Source organism: Oxyura jamaicensis, chromosome 2 (genome assembly GCF_011077185.1).
Source record: "Oxyura jamaicensis isolate SHBP4307 breed ruddy duck chromosome 2, BPBGC_Ojam_1.0, whole genome shotgun sequence".
Taxonomy (NCBI): Eukaryota; Metazoa; Chordata; class Aves; order Anseriformes; family Anatidae; genus Oxyura; species Oxyura jamaicensis.
In genome coordinates, this window is record NC_048894.1 from 42,623,028 (window position 1) to 42,645,054 (window position 22,027).

General features: G+C 37.9%; 1 protein-coding gene across 12 annotated transcripts in view; it reads left to right on the forward strand.

Annotated features, from left to right (window-relative positions):
• The window catches only part of RBMS3 (RNA binding motif single stranded interacting protein 3), a 708,203-nt gene extending 686,655 nt beyond the window's left edge, over nt 1–21,548 (forward strand). For 9 of the 12 annotated variants that reach the window (XM_035316418.1, XM_035316417.1, XM_035316419.1 and 6 more), the window contains 3 exons: nt 9,568–9,648; nt 12,195–12,322; nt 16,184–21,548. In XM_035316418.1, the coding sequence (XP_035172309.1) occupies nt 9,568–9,648; nt 12,195–12,322; nt 16,184–16,190 (216 nt within the window). In that variant the 3' untranslated portion in view covers nt 16,191–21,548. Of the gene's footprint in view, nt 1–9,567; nt 9,649–12,194; nt 12,327–16,183 lie in introns of those variants that run through there. The other 3 variants (XM_035316420.1, XM_035316429.1, XM_035316430.1) reach the window with 1 other exon arrangement.
• The last annotated feature ends 479 nt before the right edge of the window (nt 21,549–22,027 follow it).

Sequence of the window (22,027 nt, forward strand, 5' to 3'; positions counted from 1 at the left end):
AGCCCTCACAAAAATGTTATAGCCACCTTCCACAGCCCTGCCATCTCAGCAGAGCTAATGATTATGTAATACATGTAAAGATTTTAACAGACCTATTCGTATGCTAATGAGAAACAATGTTTTGTACTGCGTTACTTTAAAACATAGTACTTTAGATGTATCGAAGTTGCCATCAGGCATTAAGGGTTAATATTCTCTCTTTTTCCTGCCCTGACCACATATGAACAAGTAACAGACAGAAGAAGAGCTTGCTGGACAACATTCATGATTTCCAGTTTGTGGGAAATTCATCTTACAAAATTTGCTTTCGTTCTGAATCATCTTTAAAAAACTCAAAACAGAAAGATTCTCCCATGAACCAGAAATTCCAAACAAAAATTAATTTTTTGAAACAATGGCTCACGGTGTTTCCAACACAAAATATACTCTGCAAGATCCTGACAGCTGCCAACTGCTATAAACATCCCTCTTGGTTGCTGCCTTGATCCATGTCAGCTTTCAGGCAGCAGCTGCAAAGTGCTCCCAGGATTTTGTGTTCCAGAGCAGCCCCACCATGTCCAATGCTTTGGACGGGCTTCCAGATCTCCTCATGAGTCGGCTTACAGGTTTGCTTTCTGAGGAAGAGATCAGTACTGGGAGCCATGTGGCTGACAAGTTGGAAAGCACCAGAAACATTGCTTTGGGCAGGTGATGTGGTGGGATTATCCTGCAAGAAAAGCAGGGTACCAGCTCAGAGGCTGCACAGGGATTGCCGGTTCCCAGGTGTGCAGGAGGAGACAAAGATGTTTCAGAGCTTCACCCAAGACTGGGTAGAACTGGGCTCTGGGGGCTTGCAGACTCCATGCTCAACCATCCCAATGCCATGCTTAGCAGCCTGGAAGCCCCAGGTGCATGTTTTGCAGGACATTCGGCGACACACACCTGACAGCAGGATGATTTTGCTTGCATGCTTAGGCAGAAGGGCCCAGCATTTCCCAGAGGGGTTGCATTTCCCCCTGCCTAACCCTTGCATGTCCACCATAAATACAGGAAGGCCAGCTTTTAAGGTATCCCTACTGCCACTGTTAGCCCCAAAAGGAAACACAGGCTATATCTGGAAGGTATTTTGTGATCACTGAATTGCTAAGGTCTTCTCCATCTCTAGATACAGTGTACTTGTGGACAGCTGTTTTTTATGAAGCTTTGAGATGGTTTCTTTTTTTCTTTTACTTTATATATATACTTGGATTCTAGGGATCTTCTAGAGACAAAGCAATAGCATGTTTCAGCTGCTTTTAAGAATGTCCAAAATGTAGTTCGATGGTATCAAACGAATCGAATGCTATCAAACTAATACATTTTGCTAATATGTTTGTGCTAATATATTTCTGTCAGGCGTGACTGATTTTTCATGCAGGAGGTGATGAAATTCCTCCTGTTCCCAGGATAATTAGAACTACTAATATTCAGGTGACTTTTTGTGTGTTTATGTGCTGTGTTGTTTTTGTTTGTTTTGATTTTTAAGCTTGTACTTGTCCTTGCTTCCATCTGTTTCATTTTTGGACATTTGGTCCATGGACAGTTGGTCCACTCTTAAGTCTCTTCTGAAAGAGCAAATGGAAAGTGTATGTGATTGATGAGCAACTATTATTTAACCTAAGTGGTTGTCGTTTTGTTTTAATAAAAGATTCATGCATACTGTATGGATGTTTGCAGACAACTAGCCTGCTTCTTTTTAGACTCTTCAAATTCATGACGATGTAATAGCCTTTGGAAGACACGTTTACCTCTAGAAAGCAATTATTTGTTCATATAAATGGACCTGTTATTAATAATAGCTTAACATGCTCATGTGTTGAGAATTCCACTGACACAGTTATTTATTTAGTTATTGTGAAAGTGTAATGTACAGATCAGGCTTCCTGCTTCTTACTAGCAGCCATTCATCAAGGATTAATTGAAGACATTTCATTCAGATAGAAATTCATAAGAATTTCCAACCAAAGGGGTGCATAGGGAATTTTTATGTCAGAAGAAACTGATACAATTCTGCTACATCAAATCTTTATTCTTCAGTATACAAAATCTGAAAAAAAAATATAACTGTGACAGAATCTCTGTGATTACTGACCCCGGCTGGCCAAGACCGATACATTATACTCTTTTGATAAGATATAGTCACTGTACCCTGTTTTTATATAGGGTGCTTCAGTCAAGACAGTCTAATAAATCATGCACTAACCCAAGCTCAAAAACTTGCCTCAGAGATCTCATAATGTATATGGACAGAACAAGTTCAAAGAGTGTATTAGAAAAAGATAAAAAATGCCCCTTTTATAGAGAAATGAATAAGAACTGAAAGAACTGAAGAATCAAGAACTGGAACTCGGAACACCAGAGTCTTGGTCTTTGCTTTTTTAATCATAGGAGTATTCTCGCTCTCTTGCAAATGTATCCGTCAGACCCATGAGATACTAAGAATTATGCAAGAAAAAGTAGTTTTCACATCTTGAAGCTATTCACACATGCTGTCACATATGGAGAGTCAGTCTACGGTTCTGTACAGCCTCCTTAGATCTCTGCCTATAGTAGAGGTTTTGTCACAAAGAAGGCAAGAGTGAAAATACCATGGGGTTAGGTGCACTGACGTTGACTACCAGGATCATTGGCAGTCTGAGGTTGAGTTTCATAGCCATGTACAGACTGATAAACATAATGTGAACAACTTGCTAAAGAGAAGTGTTCCTGAAAGGCACTTGCCTTTAGTGAAAGGTACAATCAAAATGGGAACTTAATTTTCACATCCTAATGGGTATTCTTCCATTCTCTGCCTTTTCATACAGTGGTGAGATATCTGAAAGCAATTTGAGATTTTCAGTAGGTTCCTTTGTAATACCAGACTTTGGACTCTAAAACCTGCTTAAGATGAATGTGCCAGTTTTTGGTTTATCTGTTTCTGTAGACATTCCTGGATTGCAGTTTATATTAACTACAGATTTTACCAACACAGGCTTTTGTACGCTAGTGCACAGCTTTGTGCGGTGATCTGACTGTTCTCACATTTGTTTACTCTAAATAGTCTTTATCTGATTAGTCCTGATCACTCTGTTTTAGTAGCAGACCTGCATTCAGAAATAAAGAAAAGACCTGTTAACTGTGGGGGGTTTCATTCTTCTGCACTGTTTCTTCAATACCTTTGTATTACTCTGATTTCCAGAGGTAGGGATTTGTGAAGGATACTTAGAACTCCTGAAGAGAAAAGGAGATTAGTTAGTAAATATAGTTCTTGAAGTTATTATTCTCTCTACCTTCATTTAACTTGCTCGGAGAATTAGGTAACATCTCATTAGGAAGGTTGAAAGGGAAGCGATAGCTGGTGTTCCTAAATACATTTGTATTACTGAGCAGCAGGGAAGGAAGGTTAAATCTTGTAAAGATTTCTGTTCTCTGCCTGAACAATGAGTGCAGTGGCCCAGTGATGGGATTTTGTTGAATGACAGTGCTATACTTGATAGGGCTGTGGTAATTGTGTGGTAAAATAGCATTATATTTTAGGCCAGGCAGATAATTATTAGCAAAAATATTGTAATGTATGCAAAAACTCCATAGCTTTTATTCTCTTGGTCATTAATTGGGAAAAACTAAGATTAATAACAACTATTGAATAATTACAGGATTGAGCTGGAAGATGAGAATGCTTCTGGGTAGTGAAAGGTATTTGAAGTTTAAAGTAAAAACTGTGACTGCTGGATATTGTATTTCATTGAACCACCAGTGGTGCTGATGAACTAGATGGTCCTTTTCTCTTCCTGAGTTCCTGCATCTCCATGCCGGACTATGGGATAAGACGACACAGCAAGACAACATTATTTTCTGGTGGAGAACAGGGTATTTTCAAATGAGAAGGAGGAACCAAGGACAAAAAAAAAAAAAAAAAAAAAAAAGTGCAGTTTTATTCTATGTTTCATTAAAGCTACAACCATTTCACAAGGGTCAATGAGAGATGCAGTTTTTCTTTGCAGGGAAAGAGATTTGAAAATAGGAGGGTAGGTTTCCTTCACAAGAAAATAAAAGAAGTGATAAAAATAAATCCAGCCAAGAGTCTCATTTCCTTCAGTTTTCCAGCAATGCAAATGTTTTCACATAATTCTGTTAGTGATGCAGTGTCTAGACTTCTCAGATGGTTTAAAAAAAAAAAAAAAACACAACACATACACACAAATAAACCCTGGCATTAATTCTGAGAATCCTAAAAAGCTAAGTCATTGTCACTGTACTGTAGCTCATGCAGCGATATGGAACCATACAAAGTCACTGAAGTCCAGACTCTGGAATCTCTGCTCATTTAAGATACATGGGTTAGCATTTACTCACATAAGAAGACCCGTTTAATCTTCCTTCAGCAGGCTGATGTGGTACAATGCTTAACAGCTTATGCTGGTGCAGGGATTCTGTGGTTTGGCTCTGTCCTTGGCTGAAAAGGCTCTGTGCCTTCTCGGGATCGTGTGGGTCTATGAAATCGGGAAAGCAATCTTTGATTCTTGCAACAGATAGACATTTCTATAAAAATAAAACCAAAACAAAGCAGCATTTTCACACCATTTTTATAAAAGCTCCTTCTTCCTTGTCCTTAATAACCCTAATAATCCTCAGTGTTCAGGGTTCCTGAATCTACTACTAACTTAAATGCTAATATCTCATTTTGTAAATTCTGATTTTCTCTCTACCGGGAAACAAATTCATTGTTGATCAGGTTATCAACTGCTGTCACTCTGTAAAATCTCCCAATGCTCAGAGTGGCCGAGAGAATTAACATACAACCAGTAACCTTCTTGTAATCACAGCTGTGTTATTTCACAGGCAACTAGGCTTAAAAATAGAATTGTACTTTAGGGTGGTTTCTTATGGTTTCTGTTAATGATAACCTTCAGAATTTAAATAGTGTGTGGTCAAAGTCTGCTTCTAGTATAAATGGTGTCTTGCAAGAGGCACTCTCTCTTTCAGACACTGTCTCAGCTGAAGCTCAGCACCTAATGACAGGAATAAGAGGTGTCTGTAGTGTATCTCACCTGTGAGGCGCTTGCCTGACTCTGCATTAACTTGTGCCCAAGAAAGGCTGACTAGAGCAAATAAATATCTGGACATTGTCTGCACCTTACTCCCAGGTCACTCAACCCCACCTGTGATGGGAGAAACACATTGTCCTCCCTCAATGTGCTCCCTTGCTGTGCAGGCAGCTGTTTTCCTCCTGTTTTTTTCTTCCCAGTGCCTGCTGCCTCTCTGGGCTTAGTGTTTACTGCAGGCTCAAGGAGTCTTGCTGGAGCCAGGCTGTGATACCCCACTGTTTGCAGGTCTGTAAGAACTGATGTTGCCCTCTGAATTAATCATGATCCTTCCCACCATTTCATTTTGTCCCTCACCCCTCCTTATTTGTTACCTACCTTCTTTTGTTTAACTCTTTGTAGTCATTCAGGGACTCTAAAAGGAGAGCAGATGTGTGTGTATCTCTCCTCCCTCATTTTCCACCTTATATATTTTTTTCACATACTTAAGCAGTTTCAAAAAGTTAAAGACAAAAATCCCATTAGAACAAGGTGTGAACAGAATTGCTAATGTAGCATATAGGGAAAACTGCTGCTCTGATGAGTGCAGGCTGAATTAAGCAGACAGGCATTGTGAAGTGTGCATTATGTTATAATACTGCGCATCTTCAGTGCTGAGAACCTGACTCTGTGTATTGCATGAAGAAACTAATAGAATCATAGAATCACAGAATTATATGGATTGGATTGAAAGGGACCTTAAAGATCATCCTGTTTCAACACCCCTGCCATGGGCAGGGACACCTCCCACCAGACCAGGTTGCCCAAAGCCCCATCCAGCCTGGCTTTGATTGCTTCCGGGAATGGGGCATTCACAGCTTTTCTGGGCAGCCTGTCAGCCTGTCCCAGTGCCTCACTGCTCTCACAGTAAAGAATTTCTTCCAATTATTAATCTAAATATGCCTTTTTATAGTTTTAAACCATTACTCCTTATCCTAGTGTACAAACAAGAGAATGGGTACCATCAGCAATGTCTCCTTTTTTTTTTTTTTTTCCCCGATATAGAAATTACCAGCTTTTAGAGTATCAGAGTGCCAAAAAAAGCTCCCTGAAACCTTCCAGATCTGTCACCTGTGCACAGAGTCATTATTCATTTTACTGTCATAAATAAACAGCTTCTACTTTTAGACCCACAAAGGCTGTACAGTTGAAGAAGAATGAACAATGCTTTCTTCTGCCTTCTAAATACTTTGTTGAATGACCGATCACTTTCTAGCTCAATAATCTTTAATCCTGATGGAAGAGTATGACAAAGAAAGAATGGGCTTGGATTTTTCAGATTCTCTTATTTCAGTGTTTACAGTACTGATATTTGGTGGAATTAACTGGGTGTTCTTAAGGTAATAATGTCAGACATGCTGTCTCCCTTTCAAACATACATAGGGACAAAAAACTCGTGTGCAGTTTATGGAGAAGATAAATCTTAGGGATGTTATGACAGAGAAGTCTATTTTTACTATCTGCCTACTTACAAGTTACATTAATTTCTTGAGATAGGTGGGAAGCCGTATGCAGATTATGTGCATGAGTACAGGACATGTGCTCACCATGGAGCCCCATCACAACAGAGACCCTTAATTAAGGGATGCCCATTAAGGAAAATCTTCATCCTGGCTGGTCCTGAGCAGGTAGATGTGGCCTGGAGGAGGCTGGGGCCCATGGAGAGCCCCCGCAGGAGCAGGCCCCAGGCTGGAGCTGCAGCCCGTGGAGAGGAGCCCACACAGGAGCAGGGGGTCTGGGGGAAACTGCTGCCCGTGGGGGACCCGTGCTGGAGCAGTTTGCTCCTGGGGGATGGACCCTGTGGTACGGAGCCATGTGGGAGGAGTGCTTGAAGAGCTGCTGCCTGTGGGCAGCCCCCGCAGGATCAGTTCGGGAAGGACGGCATCCGTGGGAGGGACCCCACGGGGAGCAGGGGCAGAGAGGGACCATGAGAGAGCAGTGGAGATGAAGTGTTAGGGACTGACAACAGCCCCCATTCCCCTGTGCTGCTTGGGTGTAGAAGGTGGAAGAGGATGGATGGGGGAAGGTGTTTTTAGTTTGTTTTTCTTTGTTTGTTTGTTTCTCACTTCTCTAGCTTGTTATTAAGAGGTAATAAATTTTATTAATCTATCAATGCTGAGTCAGTTTTGCCTGTGACAATAGTTGTTGAGTGATCTCCCTGTGTTTATCTCAACCCTTGAGCCCTTTTCATCATATTTTCTCCCCCTTTTCTCTTTGAGGATGGGGAGTGAGAGAGCAGCTGTGGTGGAGTTTAGCTTATGTACCGGGAAGAATTCACATTTTTGGAGTTCTTCATGGAGTCTGGCACAACTGGGGCACAACTAGGGCACTCCGTGTTCTTGCACTACCACGAGCAGTGCTTGCCAGCAAAGACACCAAGTAATTACCAGACAGTTTCAGTTGTGCTACAGAACTCAATGCCAAAGGGTTTTCAAAAAATGGAGCAGTCTGAATTAAAAGGCAGTTGAATATTTGATGTCTTTACATTAAGCTGAATAAGGCCAATTAATCTTTAAATTAACACTGGTAATTAAAACGTTTATGTGTTTGAGTGAAGCTAGCCTGGGTAGGGATTTAAAGCCCCTATAGGTCATTGCAGAACTGTAAGAGTGAGAGCTTCAGGTTAAATATTGACGTGTTTAGAACAATGCCACACAGCAGATGTCACCCCAACGTGTGATGGCAACACTTAAAAGCAGAATGAATGGAGCGGAAGCCACTCTGGAACACCCTGCTGTAGCATTCTCATTAGTTCCTAATCCTTAAGGCAGGAGAGTAGTCCAACTGTACTGAGTACAATAGGGATAGTTGGCCTAATGACTTTGGTGGGTTTACATTCATAAAAGAAAAACTATAGAATTCAGTTCTATTTCTGAAGAAGAAGAGAAAGGAGCTGCAGAAAATCATGGCCTGGTACAGGCACACATACACAGGGGACACTCCTGTCTCTCTTTGGAAAATGCTGTGAATTTGTATTCACAAATATTGTAATGATTTTCAACACAAAATTCTGCTCCTATTACAAGTGTACATTCTATGTCACCTATGTTTCTCATTGATTATATGTTCTATGGAAAACAATTTCATTGAAATAACTTGTTTTTTTGTTTGTTTGTTTTGTTTTTCTTTTACTTTACTTTTTCATTACTTGAATGAACAGTAGATGATTCTTACTTCAGAATTTAGCTCTTCGATTCTCAAATATGACGTCCTCGTTCCCTCAGGCCTTTCTCCAGTCTGTACCCCACTCTGCAATTTTGTAAAGCGTGTTTGTGACAGGCATATCAAGCCATCCAGTTAGTTTAGAATTGAGGTGAGAGAGTGCTTTAAATGTAAATTTTACTATAAACAGCAGAATAAAATCTTGCAAGCACTTCCTAGCTCTGCCAGGAAGCAAATCTATATTTAACGCATTTTAAAATTCATCAAATACATTCTGGGCTGATTCAGATCTTCAGTGTGTTTTTGAAGATAACATGTAGTGGAAGTGTCATACAGTCAGTTGTGGGATTGGGCACATTCTGAGATTCCTGTCAGTGAAGACATGCAGTTAGGACTAGATTGTAGAAAGAAAAGTACATCCGGATCTGACAACTTAATATTGATACTTTATTTGAAGACTTGAACAATCTGTTGCATTCAGTTCAAGAGCTTTTTAAGAATTGCTGTATATAAAGAGACTAGTGCTGCACCAATGGCAAAATTCACAAATGCTCATAAATTTAAAAAAAAGAAAAAAAAAAAAAAAAGACTAACTTGTAGTACTTGGGAGAGAAAGTATTTTGGAAAAGCTAATACCAAGTATTGCTTTAATAATAATTGGGAGAAACTTCAAAATGCATAGAAAAAATCCCTGAATATAAAAATGATCCTTAAGAATTTAATTAAGGCTTCTATGTACAAAAGGCTCCCAGACATGTCTTCCTCTTCCTTTATTTTTCCTGTCTTGGATCACTCCTCCATTCCCTGTAAGCTGTAATGTTCTTAATGATATGGTTAAATATAGACGGGAATAAAACTGTCAAATTTTGTGCTTCATGTTTTGTAGGTGTCATTATGATGAGATAAATAAGATTCCAAAATAATTGTTTAGACTCTTTCTGTATCTGTAAACACTATATATATATATATATAGGCTGTTATCATGTCTCTTTACTGTTTTATTTATAAGTACACATAAGAGTATCTCAGTTTCAGAAAGCATGTGAAAAAATAATACAATCTGAATCTATCAGCAATATGTTTACTATTGCCTGTATTCAAATGTGACCTGACTTTGAAGTTCAAGACTGTGATTTTTAATAGCTAGAAGGTAATTCCTACCATTCACTAAAATCCTTAATTAAAATAAATAATAGACTATGCATTAACCAACAAACTCTTTACAGAAAATTGAAAGAGTGTCATGCTTCTAATACATTGTGGGTTTTTTTTTTGCAGCTTGATTGTGGTTTTCTAATGTTAATTTGCCTTCAATTTGTTCTAGTACATGACTGCTGCTGCACCTATGCAAGGGACCTACATTCCCCAGTACACTCCTGTGCCTCCAACAGCTGTCCCTATTGAAGTAAGTTTATCTCCATCCAAGAAAGCAGAGTAAAGGGGTAACAGAAGCCTTCTTCTATTATGCCTCACTGCACCTATTTTTTGAGAGGGGCCTAAAATCACTGTATGGAATGGTACATCTTCCAGCTTTTAAAATTAAGACTGTACGTTCCTTATATTTTTCTTTTCTTTCTTTCTCCTTCCATTTATATTCATTTATTGATTGATTGATTATTTGCTAGGGCTCTTGTTTTGCATTTGTTTTGTTGTACAGCAAGATATGGAATAATTTGTTTTGCTGTACAGCAAGATATGGAATAAAATATCAGTGATAATTACTATTTTTTTCCCATGTACTTGGGAGGGAGATGGGAAGAGACAGGAAAACAAACCCAGCAGGCAGACCACGAACCCAAAAGAGATTCCAAGAAGAGAAGATTGCAAGAGGGTTTGATGCGGTCCTTAGCAAGTATAGGTAATTGCTGAAACATTTAGACACCAGAAAAAGTGATTGAGCAATGGAAACCTTCCTCTTGTATATACAGACGTGGAGGATGCTGCACTGACTGAGTGCTTTTTCATCCTTGAGGAAGGATTCGCTCCCTCCCTCCTTGGGGCTGAGTCATGCTGATGACAGTCTAATGAGTAAGTATTTACTCAACCCTGTAGACCACAAGCTGCTGGGAGAGCATCAGCTCGGCCTCCACTTCTGTGCAGCGTTATAAGGGCCACCAAGCACAGCGAGAGGAGGGAGCCTTGGCATCCTCTTCAGTGTGTGCTTCTCTTTGGTGCTATCCCCTTTTATTAATAACTTCTCCCCTACACAGGGGTAATGTGAGGGATGCCAGAGTCTCCATACTTCTGTCTTCAGCTGTGTGGACTTTGGAGTTGCTGCTATTGCTGCTTTGTGCTTTGAGGATGCTGTGTTAGTGGTACTGTTGGCATGGCCCCACCAGCAGTCAAGTACTCATCCTGGTTTCTCCCAGTTCCCTGAAATTCCTAAATGAGGTCCCACAGAAAAGGCTGCTACTGTTTTGTCATACTGTGCTGATCATATTTTTATTCTTTTTTGCTAGAGGATAATTCTGCCCTGGGCCTTGTTTACTTACAAATGGGCTACGAGTACCTCTTTTTAATTGCCATTCTTAGGTTATAAACAGGAGAGATATGAATCTGAATCAAAAGCAAACCATGGGATGGAGATGAGAGTGGCTCATGCATCAGCACTAGCCAGTACCAATGAGAAATTAAGTTAATTCTTCCTGAGCCCTCCTCACCATCACCCACTGGTATATTCATGCCTGATAAAGTCCTATGATGTAGTAATTAAATATTATCTGAATATATAGCCTGTCTTGCTCTGATCCAGTGATGACTATTATTGCTACCGTTCATCTGTATTCATGTAGCATCACGAACCAGGAACCTGCTATGCAGGATGCTCCCCACAAGCAGAGACCAAAAAATATGGTTTCTGCCCCAGAGAGCTTACATTCTCAAGATGAGATGGACAAGAGTGGAAGTATAAAGACAAAGACATAGACAGAAAAAGATAATACTGATAGTCTATTAAGCAACAGATATGTAGAATTTATGATAAATTAAACACTTTTTTCACAGATAATGTAAAATAAACTACCTTTTGTTTATATAGGACTCAAATGAAAACAAAGCAAGTGCTTTGTGCTCCCTCTTCTGGCTCTGTTGTGTGCAATATGGTAATAATGCATGTTCCCTGGAGAGACCTGCTAGCATTATTAGTGTGGCCAAGACACCAAACCTGAGCGTAAAGGAGAGAAAATGTAGTTCACCTTGAAAGCATGCAAAAATAGTTAGAATTCAGAATGTCCAAATAGGCTAAAAAATAGAATACAATGTTAAATCCATGCATATCAACTTTTGTATGTCTACTTACATTTTTTTGTTTGTTCGTTTTGTTTACAAATTTGTAAATAAAACTTCAATGAAGCTTTGACTTAACAGGTAAAAATACTTAGTGCAAGTTAAATTTATTGTTGAAATGAAACATGCATAAGTGCACTGTGTACCGGAGTGCATTGTTTTCTTAAGGCAGCTAGAATTCTGGTGGACATGTAATAAAGCAGAGGGTGGTGGACCTAGTCTTTGTTTCTGTCTCACTATAAATTGAGCAAAATAAAAGTGAACTCACTGTGAAGTTGGGGTAGGTAAGTGAAAGTCAGAAGAGCCATGCATTTGTTAAAGAAAATACAAGAGGTAAAATCAAGACTCCGCTGAAGTCAGAAGTTTTGCCTTTGGCTTTGAATGGACAGAAAACTGTTCCCAAATGTGGAGGTATTCGCCACTGCAGCTTGTGAGAACAAAGTACTGGAGATGTTAGTACACTAAGGAAGATTCTCATTGCTGGATTATCTCTGTAAACTAATGTAGTTTGTTTTGTTAGCATGTGGTTCTCCAATCTCAAACTCTCTCAACCATACAGAACTTGTAGAGAAATACAGGAATGTGAGCTGGTGCTGAGGTCCTTTACATAATCCACTAAAGTGACTAAAAATAGTAAGTTTTTTATGTTCTCATTTGACTCCCTAGGGTGTTGTTGCTGATACTTCTCCACAGACAGTAGCATCGTCATCACAGGAAGCCAGTGGTCAACAGCAACAGATGACAGTGGAAACATCCAGTGAACATGCACCTGCATATTCTTACCAACAGTCTAAGTAAGTAGGCATGTACTTCGTAGATAGAGGGTTTTGTCTCCTCCATATAGTGGCCCAAATTCTGCTTCCCATTTCAGCAATATAAATTCAGCATTGCTTCATTAAGTTCAGGAGAGTATTGTATGTATATAGTAGTGTAATTAGTAGAGGGTTTTGCCTGATGGTCTCACCTAAGCAAATTGTTCTTGAGTTCCATGCTCTCTAGCAAGCTTCTGCTAATTCTGGACTCAGAAGGATCTCAACAACTGCATTAACAGTCTCCATACCGGGCTAAACCACCATCTAGCACCAGAGGTTATAAACAGGACTTAAATTTTGCAGTGGCAAAAATTAGCATGGTACAAACATAAAGGTTCATTTCCAAAAGTCCAGCTAGTTAAACAGTGTAAATTGCCCCAAACGGGTATTTGTGAGCATGCTAAATTGGTGCCATGCAGACACCAAGTGGGCAGAAGCTAGAAACAGAATGGAAAACACTGTGATGAGGAGAAGACTACTCTGTCTTTCTCTCATCCTCTGTTCACTTTATTTGCTTCCCATGGAATACTCTGCAAAATTTAAGATCAATACACTGATAGCTGGACCTAGAACCCCATCATTTTCTGAATTATCCTCTTACACTCCTTCCCTTTGAGATAACAGAATCAGTCCTCTTGAAGACAAGTAAGGGACTTAGTCACAGGTAGTGATCCACAGACAGATTCTAGGAATTTGGACCAATTCCAGGAATTTTGCCATATTCCAAACACTGTCATTTATTAATACAAGTACATTGAAAATCAGCATCACTGTAAAAACAATTATGCAATTTTTATCCTGTGGAAGGAAGTAGACGAATCATCAGATAAGAAAAACATTTGGTATGTCAGTTAATGCATCATGCCATAGTACTTACAGTGCAAGAGGCATAATATATGAGCTGGTATAGAAAAGATAAGAATTATACCAGTCTGTCAGTTGCTTTACTTCATTTGCGACCTCAGGAAGTGGAAGATGCATTTCTTTGCCTAACACATGAATAAGCAATGGTGTCAGATCACACAATGGCCCCTTTTGACTGCCATATTTATGTTTATAATACCTCACTATTTCATATGTCACTCCCATATTTGTTCAGATGTAAATATAAAAGTAGTTGATCACAATCATTTTGTTGATTCATCCAGTACTCTATTTTGGAGATACAATCTATGTGTGTGTACCCCTACTAGCCATCAGCCTGTCTAGTACCTGTGATGGCAAAGTACTTACAGAATATATTTGGCCAAGAGAAAAATACACTTGACAGTGCCATCCTGTTCACTGGCTTTGATGACTGTGTTCTGAAGGTAGTTGGATCTGATCATTCCCATGTTCCAGTTTGCTTTCAATTAAGTCTCCAAGCAAAAGAACTTAAGTTCAGATGTGTTCATAAGGTAGCTGTGAGCAGCTGCTTCTGGAATTTTTCCCACAGAGGAGGAAACTACACTGTGATTCTTCATTGAAATGAGTGCTGTGTTCTTTCTCATGTGGTGAATTCCCACCTTCTCTGAGAATTAGATCCTTCATCTTTCCTTGCCAGCTACTGCCTTGCTGCAGTGATGGCTATGGTTCTAATGGCACTGGCATTTGTATTCAGAGGAAATTCTTTCCTTTTAAATCACACGGAGAGATCCACTACATATTTTTTACTGTATATATATATATATATATTTTTTTTTTTTTCTGAAAAGTGCCCTCTATTTGTGTCTGCCAGTTGTGGGCAGAAATGCAAAGTGTGGGAAGCTATTGAAAGAAACAAATATGTATGCAATCTCTGTCTTAAAACAAATCCTACCAGAATATTTCAGTAACCTTTAACATAAAATCAAATGAAGTTATTTAGCAATTAAAATATAATGTTTCTAATCCACTCTTCGAAGGTCACATTTATTAATAAAAACTACCATGCCCAATATACATCTGTTCTCAAAGCAGTAGAGAGGAAGTACTTCACATGACCGCATAATGTTTTTTTTCAAATATAAGCAAAGGAAAAGACAGACACTAAGAAATAGTTTCATAGGAACTGATCAGTCAGGAGAAAAGTTCTAACAGAGTATTTCATTATTTTTATTTTCTTTACAACAACCATGAAACTGCAGGCAACGAAGGAGGGCAAAGGTACTCGGGGTGTTACAAGAATCTTGTACTCTCTGTACACAAAAATAAACCTTAAGACTTAAAAATTAAGTTCCCTTTTTTTTCCTCAGCATACACATTCTTTCATTTAATATGCTGGCTGCTCTATTTGAGCATCCCACCCAGGGATGTTCAGAAATGATGACTTCATGTCAAAAACCTGACTTCTAGAAGTGGAGCAATATAGGAGAAGCAGCCTCCTGTTTCTGAGCAGACAGCTCAGCTCTATGAGGAAATCACCTTAATTATTTTAGACCTGCAATGCCTCTTTTCTTCTCCTCATAAATATTTAATTTTCCACATAAGAGTGTGAAATCTATGAAGTGGTTTTAAATGGTGATCCTTCCCCCTGGAAATTGTACTCTCTTACCCCTAAACAAAACTCTGTCTGTTGAACAAAGTACTCTGATTTTAAATGTGGAAAGGGTTCAGTTTTTCTGAAGCCTTTTCTGGGCAACCTCAGTGCCAGGCTGTTAGAGAATGTGTGCTGTGACCCTTTAGTGCCCACTCTACTCAGAGAGGCAGTAAAATCTTAGGCACTGAGCAGCCCAAACTGAGTACTCCTACTGGAAGTTATGCATAGAGAACTGCTTTAGAAATCCTAAGTAAATAGTTCATTCGTATTTTCCACATACAACTGTTGTTACATTCAAAATATTAATTTCAAGCCTTTGTACAATGAAAAAAATTCTTTGGCAAATTTAATATTTAAAATCGAAGTTCATTTTATGTTTACCATACTGGAGAAATAGTTCTGTGGCAAATATTAACTCGTAATAATAAAATTAACTTAAAACTAAGCAAGGCAAATGCTTTACTGCTCACAAATGGAAAGGTGCTAGCATTTATTGAGTTGAACTTGAGTTGGAAAAGGATTTTTTCCATGCAAGGTTTGAGGACTGTAGGAGAAGCAATAACTAACTCTTACTGATAGCTTACTGATACATTTACCAGTGTTTATAAGTAGGAACTATATCTCCCCCAGGATCTTGTATCATCTTGCCAAGATAAGTTTTATTAGAGGTATGTTTAAATTTCAGGAAACCTCAAAAACACAAAATGAGAGTTATCTTCTTAAAAATAGTAATAATAATAAAAATGGTAGTTTAGCTTGTTTTCTATGCTAATTTTAGCAAGACTTGAAACTATATGTTCAAAAAAAAAAAAAAAAAGTATTTTTCTAATACTATCTCAAATTTTGTTTCTAAGTTAGAAATAGCTGGCTCATTAAGCAGACTGTTCCACAGTCTAACTGTTCTTGCCATCAGAAAATGTGTTCTTATTAACAAATTGGACTTACCCTTTTATTGTAATTTTATCCTTTGTTTTATCATTAGTATCCAAAATAAATAGTGCCACTTAATATTATGAAAATATTCACTCTCTTATTGTATTACTCTTGAAATATTTACACAGTACTAGGCCACGTATTCATCTCATTTCATTGTAGTTGGACCGCCCATTAAGCAGAGCATTAACAAAAGTAAAGTCATCTGCTTAGGATGTGTTAACGTCCCCAAAGCAGGAGTTCCCTATTTCTGCCTGACTATTTTCAGCTTAGTGGTGGTATCATATTTAAACAGCTGCAAAGTTAGTTTAGCTTGGATAACTTTTAAAGGGAATTGGGTGGAAAAAAAGGAGAGAAGCCTATTTCAAAGTTGTTTTGACTTAATGACCACTTTAATTCAATTGTTTTTACAGACAATAAACAGGACTGAAGAATGTCGGTCTGAAATCTTTGCCTTGAATGGAGAAACTTCACTGAACAAGAAGTTGGCTTCCAGTTTGCACAGGCGTCAAATGAATGCTTTTTTTTTTCTACCTTTCCCAACGAAAACAAAACAGTGTTTTTATGTGCTGTGCAAATGGTTCCGTCATGTAGTCTGACAATTTTATTTTTGCTATTTTTTTTTTCTTAACTAAAGAAAAAACCCAGAGGAGAAATGCTGGGTTGACATTTCATCTGGACGAACATTTGAATTCAGAATTTACCTGGAGGTGTAGCTAGATTTTCTTTTTTAACAGAAAAAACTGATGATGTCAAGAGGGAGCAAGTTGAGATGAAAACCAATTGTCTTCCTCAAAAATTAAGCTACTCTTTTTCTCTCATTTTATTTTTCTTCTTGTTTTAAATTTAGAGTGGTTTTTGGTTGTTTTTTTTTTTGTTGTTGTTGTTGTTGTTCATTTTTTGTTGTTTTCTTTTTTTGTTGTTGTTGTTCAATTGTTTGTTTTAAAGAAATGTTTAGGTAAGGTTTATCTTGAATCTTAATTGCCTTAATTTTAAGGACGTCAAAGGCTCTCAAGGCAAGCTGTCAACGTCTTGTTAGAAAACCCGAGAATGAATTGAAACTGCTCACACCGGTGCTGGTGCAGAAGTTTAATAGACTGAGTTTTTGGGGTGAACAAAAATAAACTGTACAGTTTAAAAGAAAATGATTTTCTTCTTTTGAAGAAAAGTTGATGATAAAGGAACTGTGGCAACTGAAAGGATTGGAAAAATGCTGGGACTTTTATGAACTTTGTCTTAAGTGTTGACAGAAAAAAATTCTAGAAGGCTAAAGCATTTTACAGTAAAGTTATTGAATTGAGAAAAAAACTTGCTGCATTGTAGAGAATGCAGGGTTTTTTTCTTGCAGAATGCAGATTTTTTTATTTACAAAGCGTGATCGCTAGCAAAAGCATTAGTGCTTTTTATCTGCAGTCTTTTTTATGAGCTTTAAGAAGTTTTTAGTCTGCTTTGCTTGTCACATTGCAAAAACCTAGCTTAAGAGCATTAAAAAAACTTAAGTAGATAGGAGCTTATGGTCAAAAAAGTGCAAAAAAAGCAATAGATAGAAGAAATTGTTGACAATTTCTGTAGTCTTTCCTAGTTGTGAACAAATGCAGCCTATGGATGGCCTATTTTATACCAAAGATGAAGTGACACCCTAACGCAGTCCAGAAGATAGAGGTTTTTTTCTTTTTTTTATCTTTATTTGACCTACATGGCCGGACCAGTTCTTACTTTCTTGTTTGTTTAAACTATCTTCCACTGGTGTTTTACATACTGCATATGTTTATAGTGGAAATTTCAGAATAGTTGGTATGAGAAGCTTATTGATGGTGTGCTTTGGAGAACATCACAAAGCAGGGGAGCGGGTCACCAACTAATCTGTCCAGGTGGGCTTAATTTTGATGAGTTTTTCTGTTGAATTGCCTGATCCTTGGTATTTCTTCTGAAACAACAGTCTTCCTTCTGAATTCCAACATACCACAGACTCATTTCTTCACCTCAGTCTTTGTCATCGTCCAGCATGCATAGCCACCTTAATTCTGCGTTTTTCGGCGATGCATTCAAATTGCCAGTTAGATGCGACAGAAAGCAAACTTGATCTTTGTTCTCATTTCAGCTCTCCCATACAAGCAGAAATGTTGAAAATGACTTACGCTAGTATTGTCATGCAGGCAGGAAGTTAAAAATTATTCTTCTCTGCTATGATTTCCGTTGTCTTAATATGTTGGCTGACAATCACTAATTAGTATGATTAGGCAGAAAAGACGTTATCTAAACTGAATCCACTGAAACCTGTTTCAGGAATGACAGTTATTCTCCACAGAGAAATCTTGATTATGGCCCTTGATTTTTCCAAGCAACCAAAAAAAGGTGAAAAGCAAGTCAAAAGATGATTTTTTTTCCTTCAGGAGGCAGAAGAGAAGCAGCATTTAAATATATACATACATAAACATATTTCTATATGTAAATTTAAACCAAACATTTTTAAACTTTCCTCCATTCAGAAGAGAGGGGAAGCTTCATCACATTTATTGTGGTGCATTAGAGACAGGGTATCCATTAAAAATAATTAAATTCAAACATTTATATTGGATCAATCTGATTCAGCCACCCAAATCTAAAAAGAGATCTCTGTTTCCCTAACCTGACTCTTAGGGGGAAAAGTACACAATTATTTTTTTAAATTGATAAAACAAGATCATATATTTTAATGTAGTGTGGGGTGGGAGGGGGTTTCCCAAGTAAATGGCTGCTAGATATGCTACATATAAAAGAGAGGAATGGGAGTCCACGTGGTTCTTCACCATAGGAAGAGGGCCTGATTTTCAGAAGTGATGAAACTTCTGCTTTCTCCAGAGTAGTTGTTAATACTTGCCACTTCTGAAAACCAGATGATGCCAAAATAAAAGAACAACAATATTCACATTTTTAATTCAGGAAAAAAAAAAAAAAAAAAAATCATATCTCTTTCTGTTCCACATACTGTCTCATTACATGTTGCTTTTTGAGAGTGGCACTTGAATTTCGTCCTTGGATAAAGGTTCCCTCTGTCTTTGGAGGGCATATGTGGGAAAAATCAATCTAGCCTTATTTTCTTCCTTTCTACACGTACTCTCTTTCTGTCTCTCTCTGAATTCTTTGTACAAATAGTGATAACCCCAGGCACAATTCAGTTAAATATAAAATAAACATATTTGTTTCTGTGTTAGTTCTAATGTGACATTCAAAAAGTCTCATTTACTATCAACAATGAGGCTACAAGGTAGCTACCATGTGGCTGATGAATATGCTGAGGTACCTTCTTGTTTCTATTCAGAACTCTGCTGCTTTATTTATACATTCAGAAACATTTTTGTTATTTTTTTCAGCAAACAAATTTAAGCAATCTCAATGTTTTTTATTAAGTCAGACAGGCAGAACGGTATCACGATGCCTGTCACTTTAAAGTGTTTCAAGTGCATTCTGTGTTAGAATTGTTCCTTTTCTTTTTTTCCATGCTGCAATGTTTAATAGTGTTTGAAATCAAAACAAACAAAGAAATAGAGGAAGAAGAAGAGGAAAGAAAATGGATCCCCTAAATACAATTGATCATCTTGCTGTTCCCAAAAATCAGTGAAATGGTACTTGAAAGTCTATGTTTTATAAGCAATGTGAGCTTTGAGTATAGTCATAGATCGTAAGGTAAGAAAAAAAATAGAACATACAAATGCTCAGAAAGTGGTAACTTATTTGTAAAAAATTTAAGATGAGATAAGAGATAACAAAAAGCAACACACTTGCTGCATGGTTGTCATCATAGCACAGGAATACTTGGTGGCTTCTGAACTCAAAAACTGGTTTTCTTTATGTTCTGGCTAATAAGATTTATTGGAAGGTTTATTATGATTATCTTTTTGATTTTTTTTCTTGTTTTTGAAGATCAGAATTCATAAAGTCAGTATCTATGTCTTACCAATTAGCTTTAAATATCACGAGGGTTCCTGAAAGATTGCAGAAACAACTCTAGAAGTCTAAGGCAATGGTGCCTGGCCCAGCGGTCTAGAAGCAACATCAAATCCATAAGCTGAACTGCGTATGTACTTTCCATCACACCTGAATTCTTGTAAATAGTCAAATCTGGATGTTCAGGTTTGGTATTTTTGTTTTTACTTTAAAAGATAAATACGGGATGGGTGTCAGAAAAATATGAATTATGGCTAGAAAATTCTGAATACCTGGGCTCGTCACTTAACACTGAGAAAAAAATGATACAGTGGAACTGAAGAGAGTATTATATTTGCAGGTGCTGACCAGAGTGTAGATCAGGGCACTGAAAAGTCTCACGTTTTCCAGTGAGATCGTTGAGGGACTCTTCTTCCTATCTGGCTCTACTGCTGGTTTTGTAAGCACTTTTCACCTGTGACAGTCAGGCCTCAAATTGTGAATGTCCTCCTATTGCCTTCCAGTGAAACAGACTCTTGAAATGTCCTTAGCTTGTGCTTACTTGTATAGTTCTGTTTACCAAGAGACTGCCTTGGTTGTGTTGGTCAAGAAATCCACTGTAATGCAGAATGAGGCATATCTGAGAGCAATTGCATCACATTGTATTGTCTTCTGCTATGGATGCATGCCCAACTATAGAAGATAAAGGCTGGTTATTAGGGAAGTTGAGGGCTTAAACTTTCAATGGGCAATGGGCTGAAGCATTCAAATGGATTTTTACACAAGTAAAAATCGAATGAAGGGTATTATTTATGTATGTGTGTGTACCAAAACTCAGCAAATTTGAGGAAGCCTGCATTGTAATAAAGTTTATTTTTAATATGTCATAGTATTTGGATCTATATTATGTTGTTTATGGTACTGAAGGATGAGACTGATAATAAGTGTTTAAGAAATTGACATGCTTCTTGATTTTAAGCTTGATGGTGCTCCTCATGCCACTTCATTTTAATGCTGAGGTTGACATGAGCAAAACAGGTTTAGGCAGACTAGCTGAACTCCACCTACAGTAAGTCATGCTAAAGAGTGGTAATGTGCTTAAAGTAATAAAGCGATCTATTTTTAGTGGTGAGACCAAATGTGGTAGTTGAAGATAGTAACGTTTGATACACACATGGTCAACATTTCCTTTCAAAACTTTATTTAACATGAAATTGGTCCTTATACAAAAGAAGTGCCCTAGGGTAAGGGATTTTACAGGTCTTTCTAGGTAGCCCATGTGAACTGAGAAAACAGTCACGGTGTGATGGAAATGCAAAACAGAAAACAACAAAGACACTGACATTTGGTGTATTAGTCTTTTCAGTTGAATGGCAATTGGCTCTAATAATGAGGATTTCTTCCATTTCTAATACGCATACACACAGTCATGCCCGCACACTTTCCCAGAGGAGCAGAGGAGGGCTGAGTGACCAGCAGACTTCTGTCCCTCACTGGAGCAGATTTCTAGAATCTCAGCAAGCAGCAAAGATGCAGTGTAAGGAAAGTTAGCCCTCAAAAAGAGCACCGTTTTTTTCTATATTGCTCCTGTCACCTAAATAGGCTAGAACTCTGTATTTACCCCAGAGATTTATTCACCTTTGTGCCTCAAAGCAGGCAGAAGAGACCCTTTCTTCTCCCATTTATTAACATGTTCTTTGTTAAAATTAACAGAAAACTATGAGAAATGTTGTTTGAAAAGTAAAAGACAAAGTGTTGCTTTAGCTTTTCATGGTGAGAAAAATGTTTGTCTTTATTTCAGTTGTTCAGGATTTCACTCCCCAACAGTGACAGTTGCATTTTTTCACGTTAATAAAAACGTGTAATGAAAAGTATCAGCCTTTGGCAGGTTCACAAATAACATGTCTCCTTGTAGGGCCAAACCCTGCAAAGGTCTAAGCACCTTCCAAGATCTGCATCTGCTGTCCTTAAGAGAGTATCTGCCCAACTTTGATTTCTGCCTATAAGTGTCTTTCTCTTGGATAAAAATTTTATGGATTTGGTGGAATTTACAGTCAGTTATATTTTTAAAAGCCCAAAAATACAGCCTAGAGAAGAGAACATGATGTTTATGTAACTGAAGTATTATTAAATATTCTGTATTCCAGAGTGGAGGAAAATTCTACTATCTTTTGGAGGCAAAACAACTCTATGTAAAAACCAGGAAGCATACAGAATTCATATAGGAACATTTATTTGTTTTCCTTTTTAAAGGAGAATGAACAGATTCTGTCTGTAAGAAAAATCAAAGCAGCTTTGAAAGCAGATGAACTTCCTATCAAGAAAACGTGCATCACAAAAGTGGGACAGAG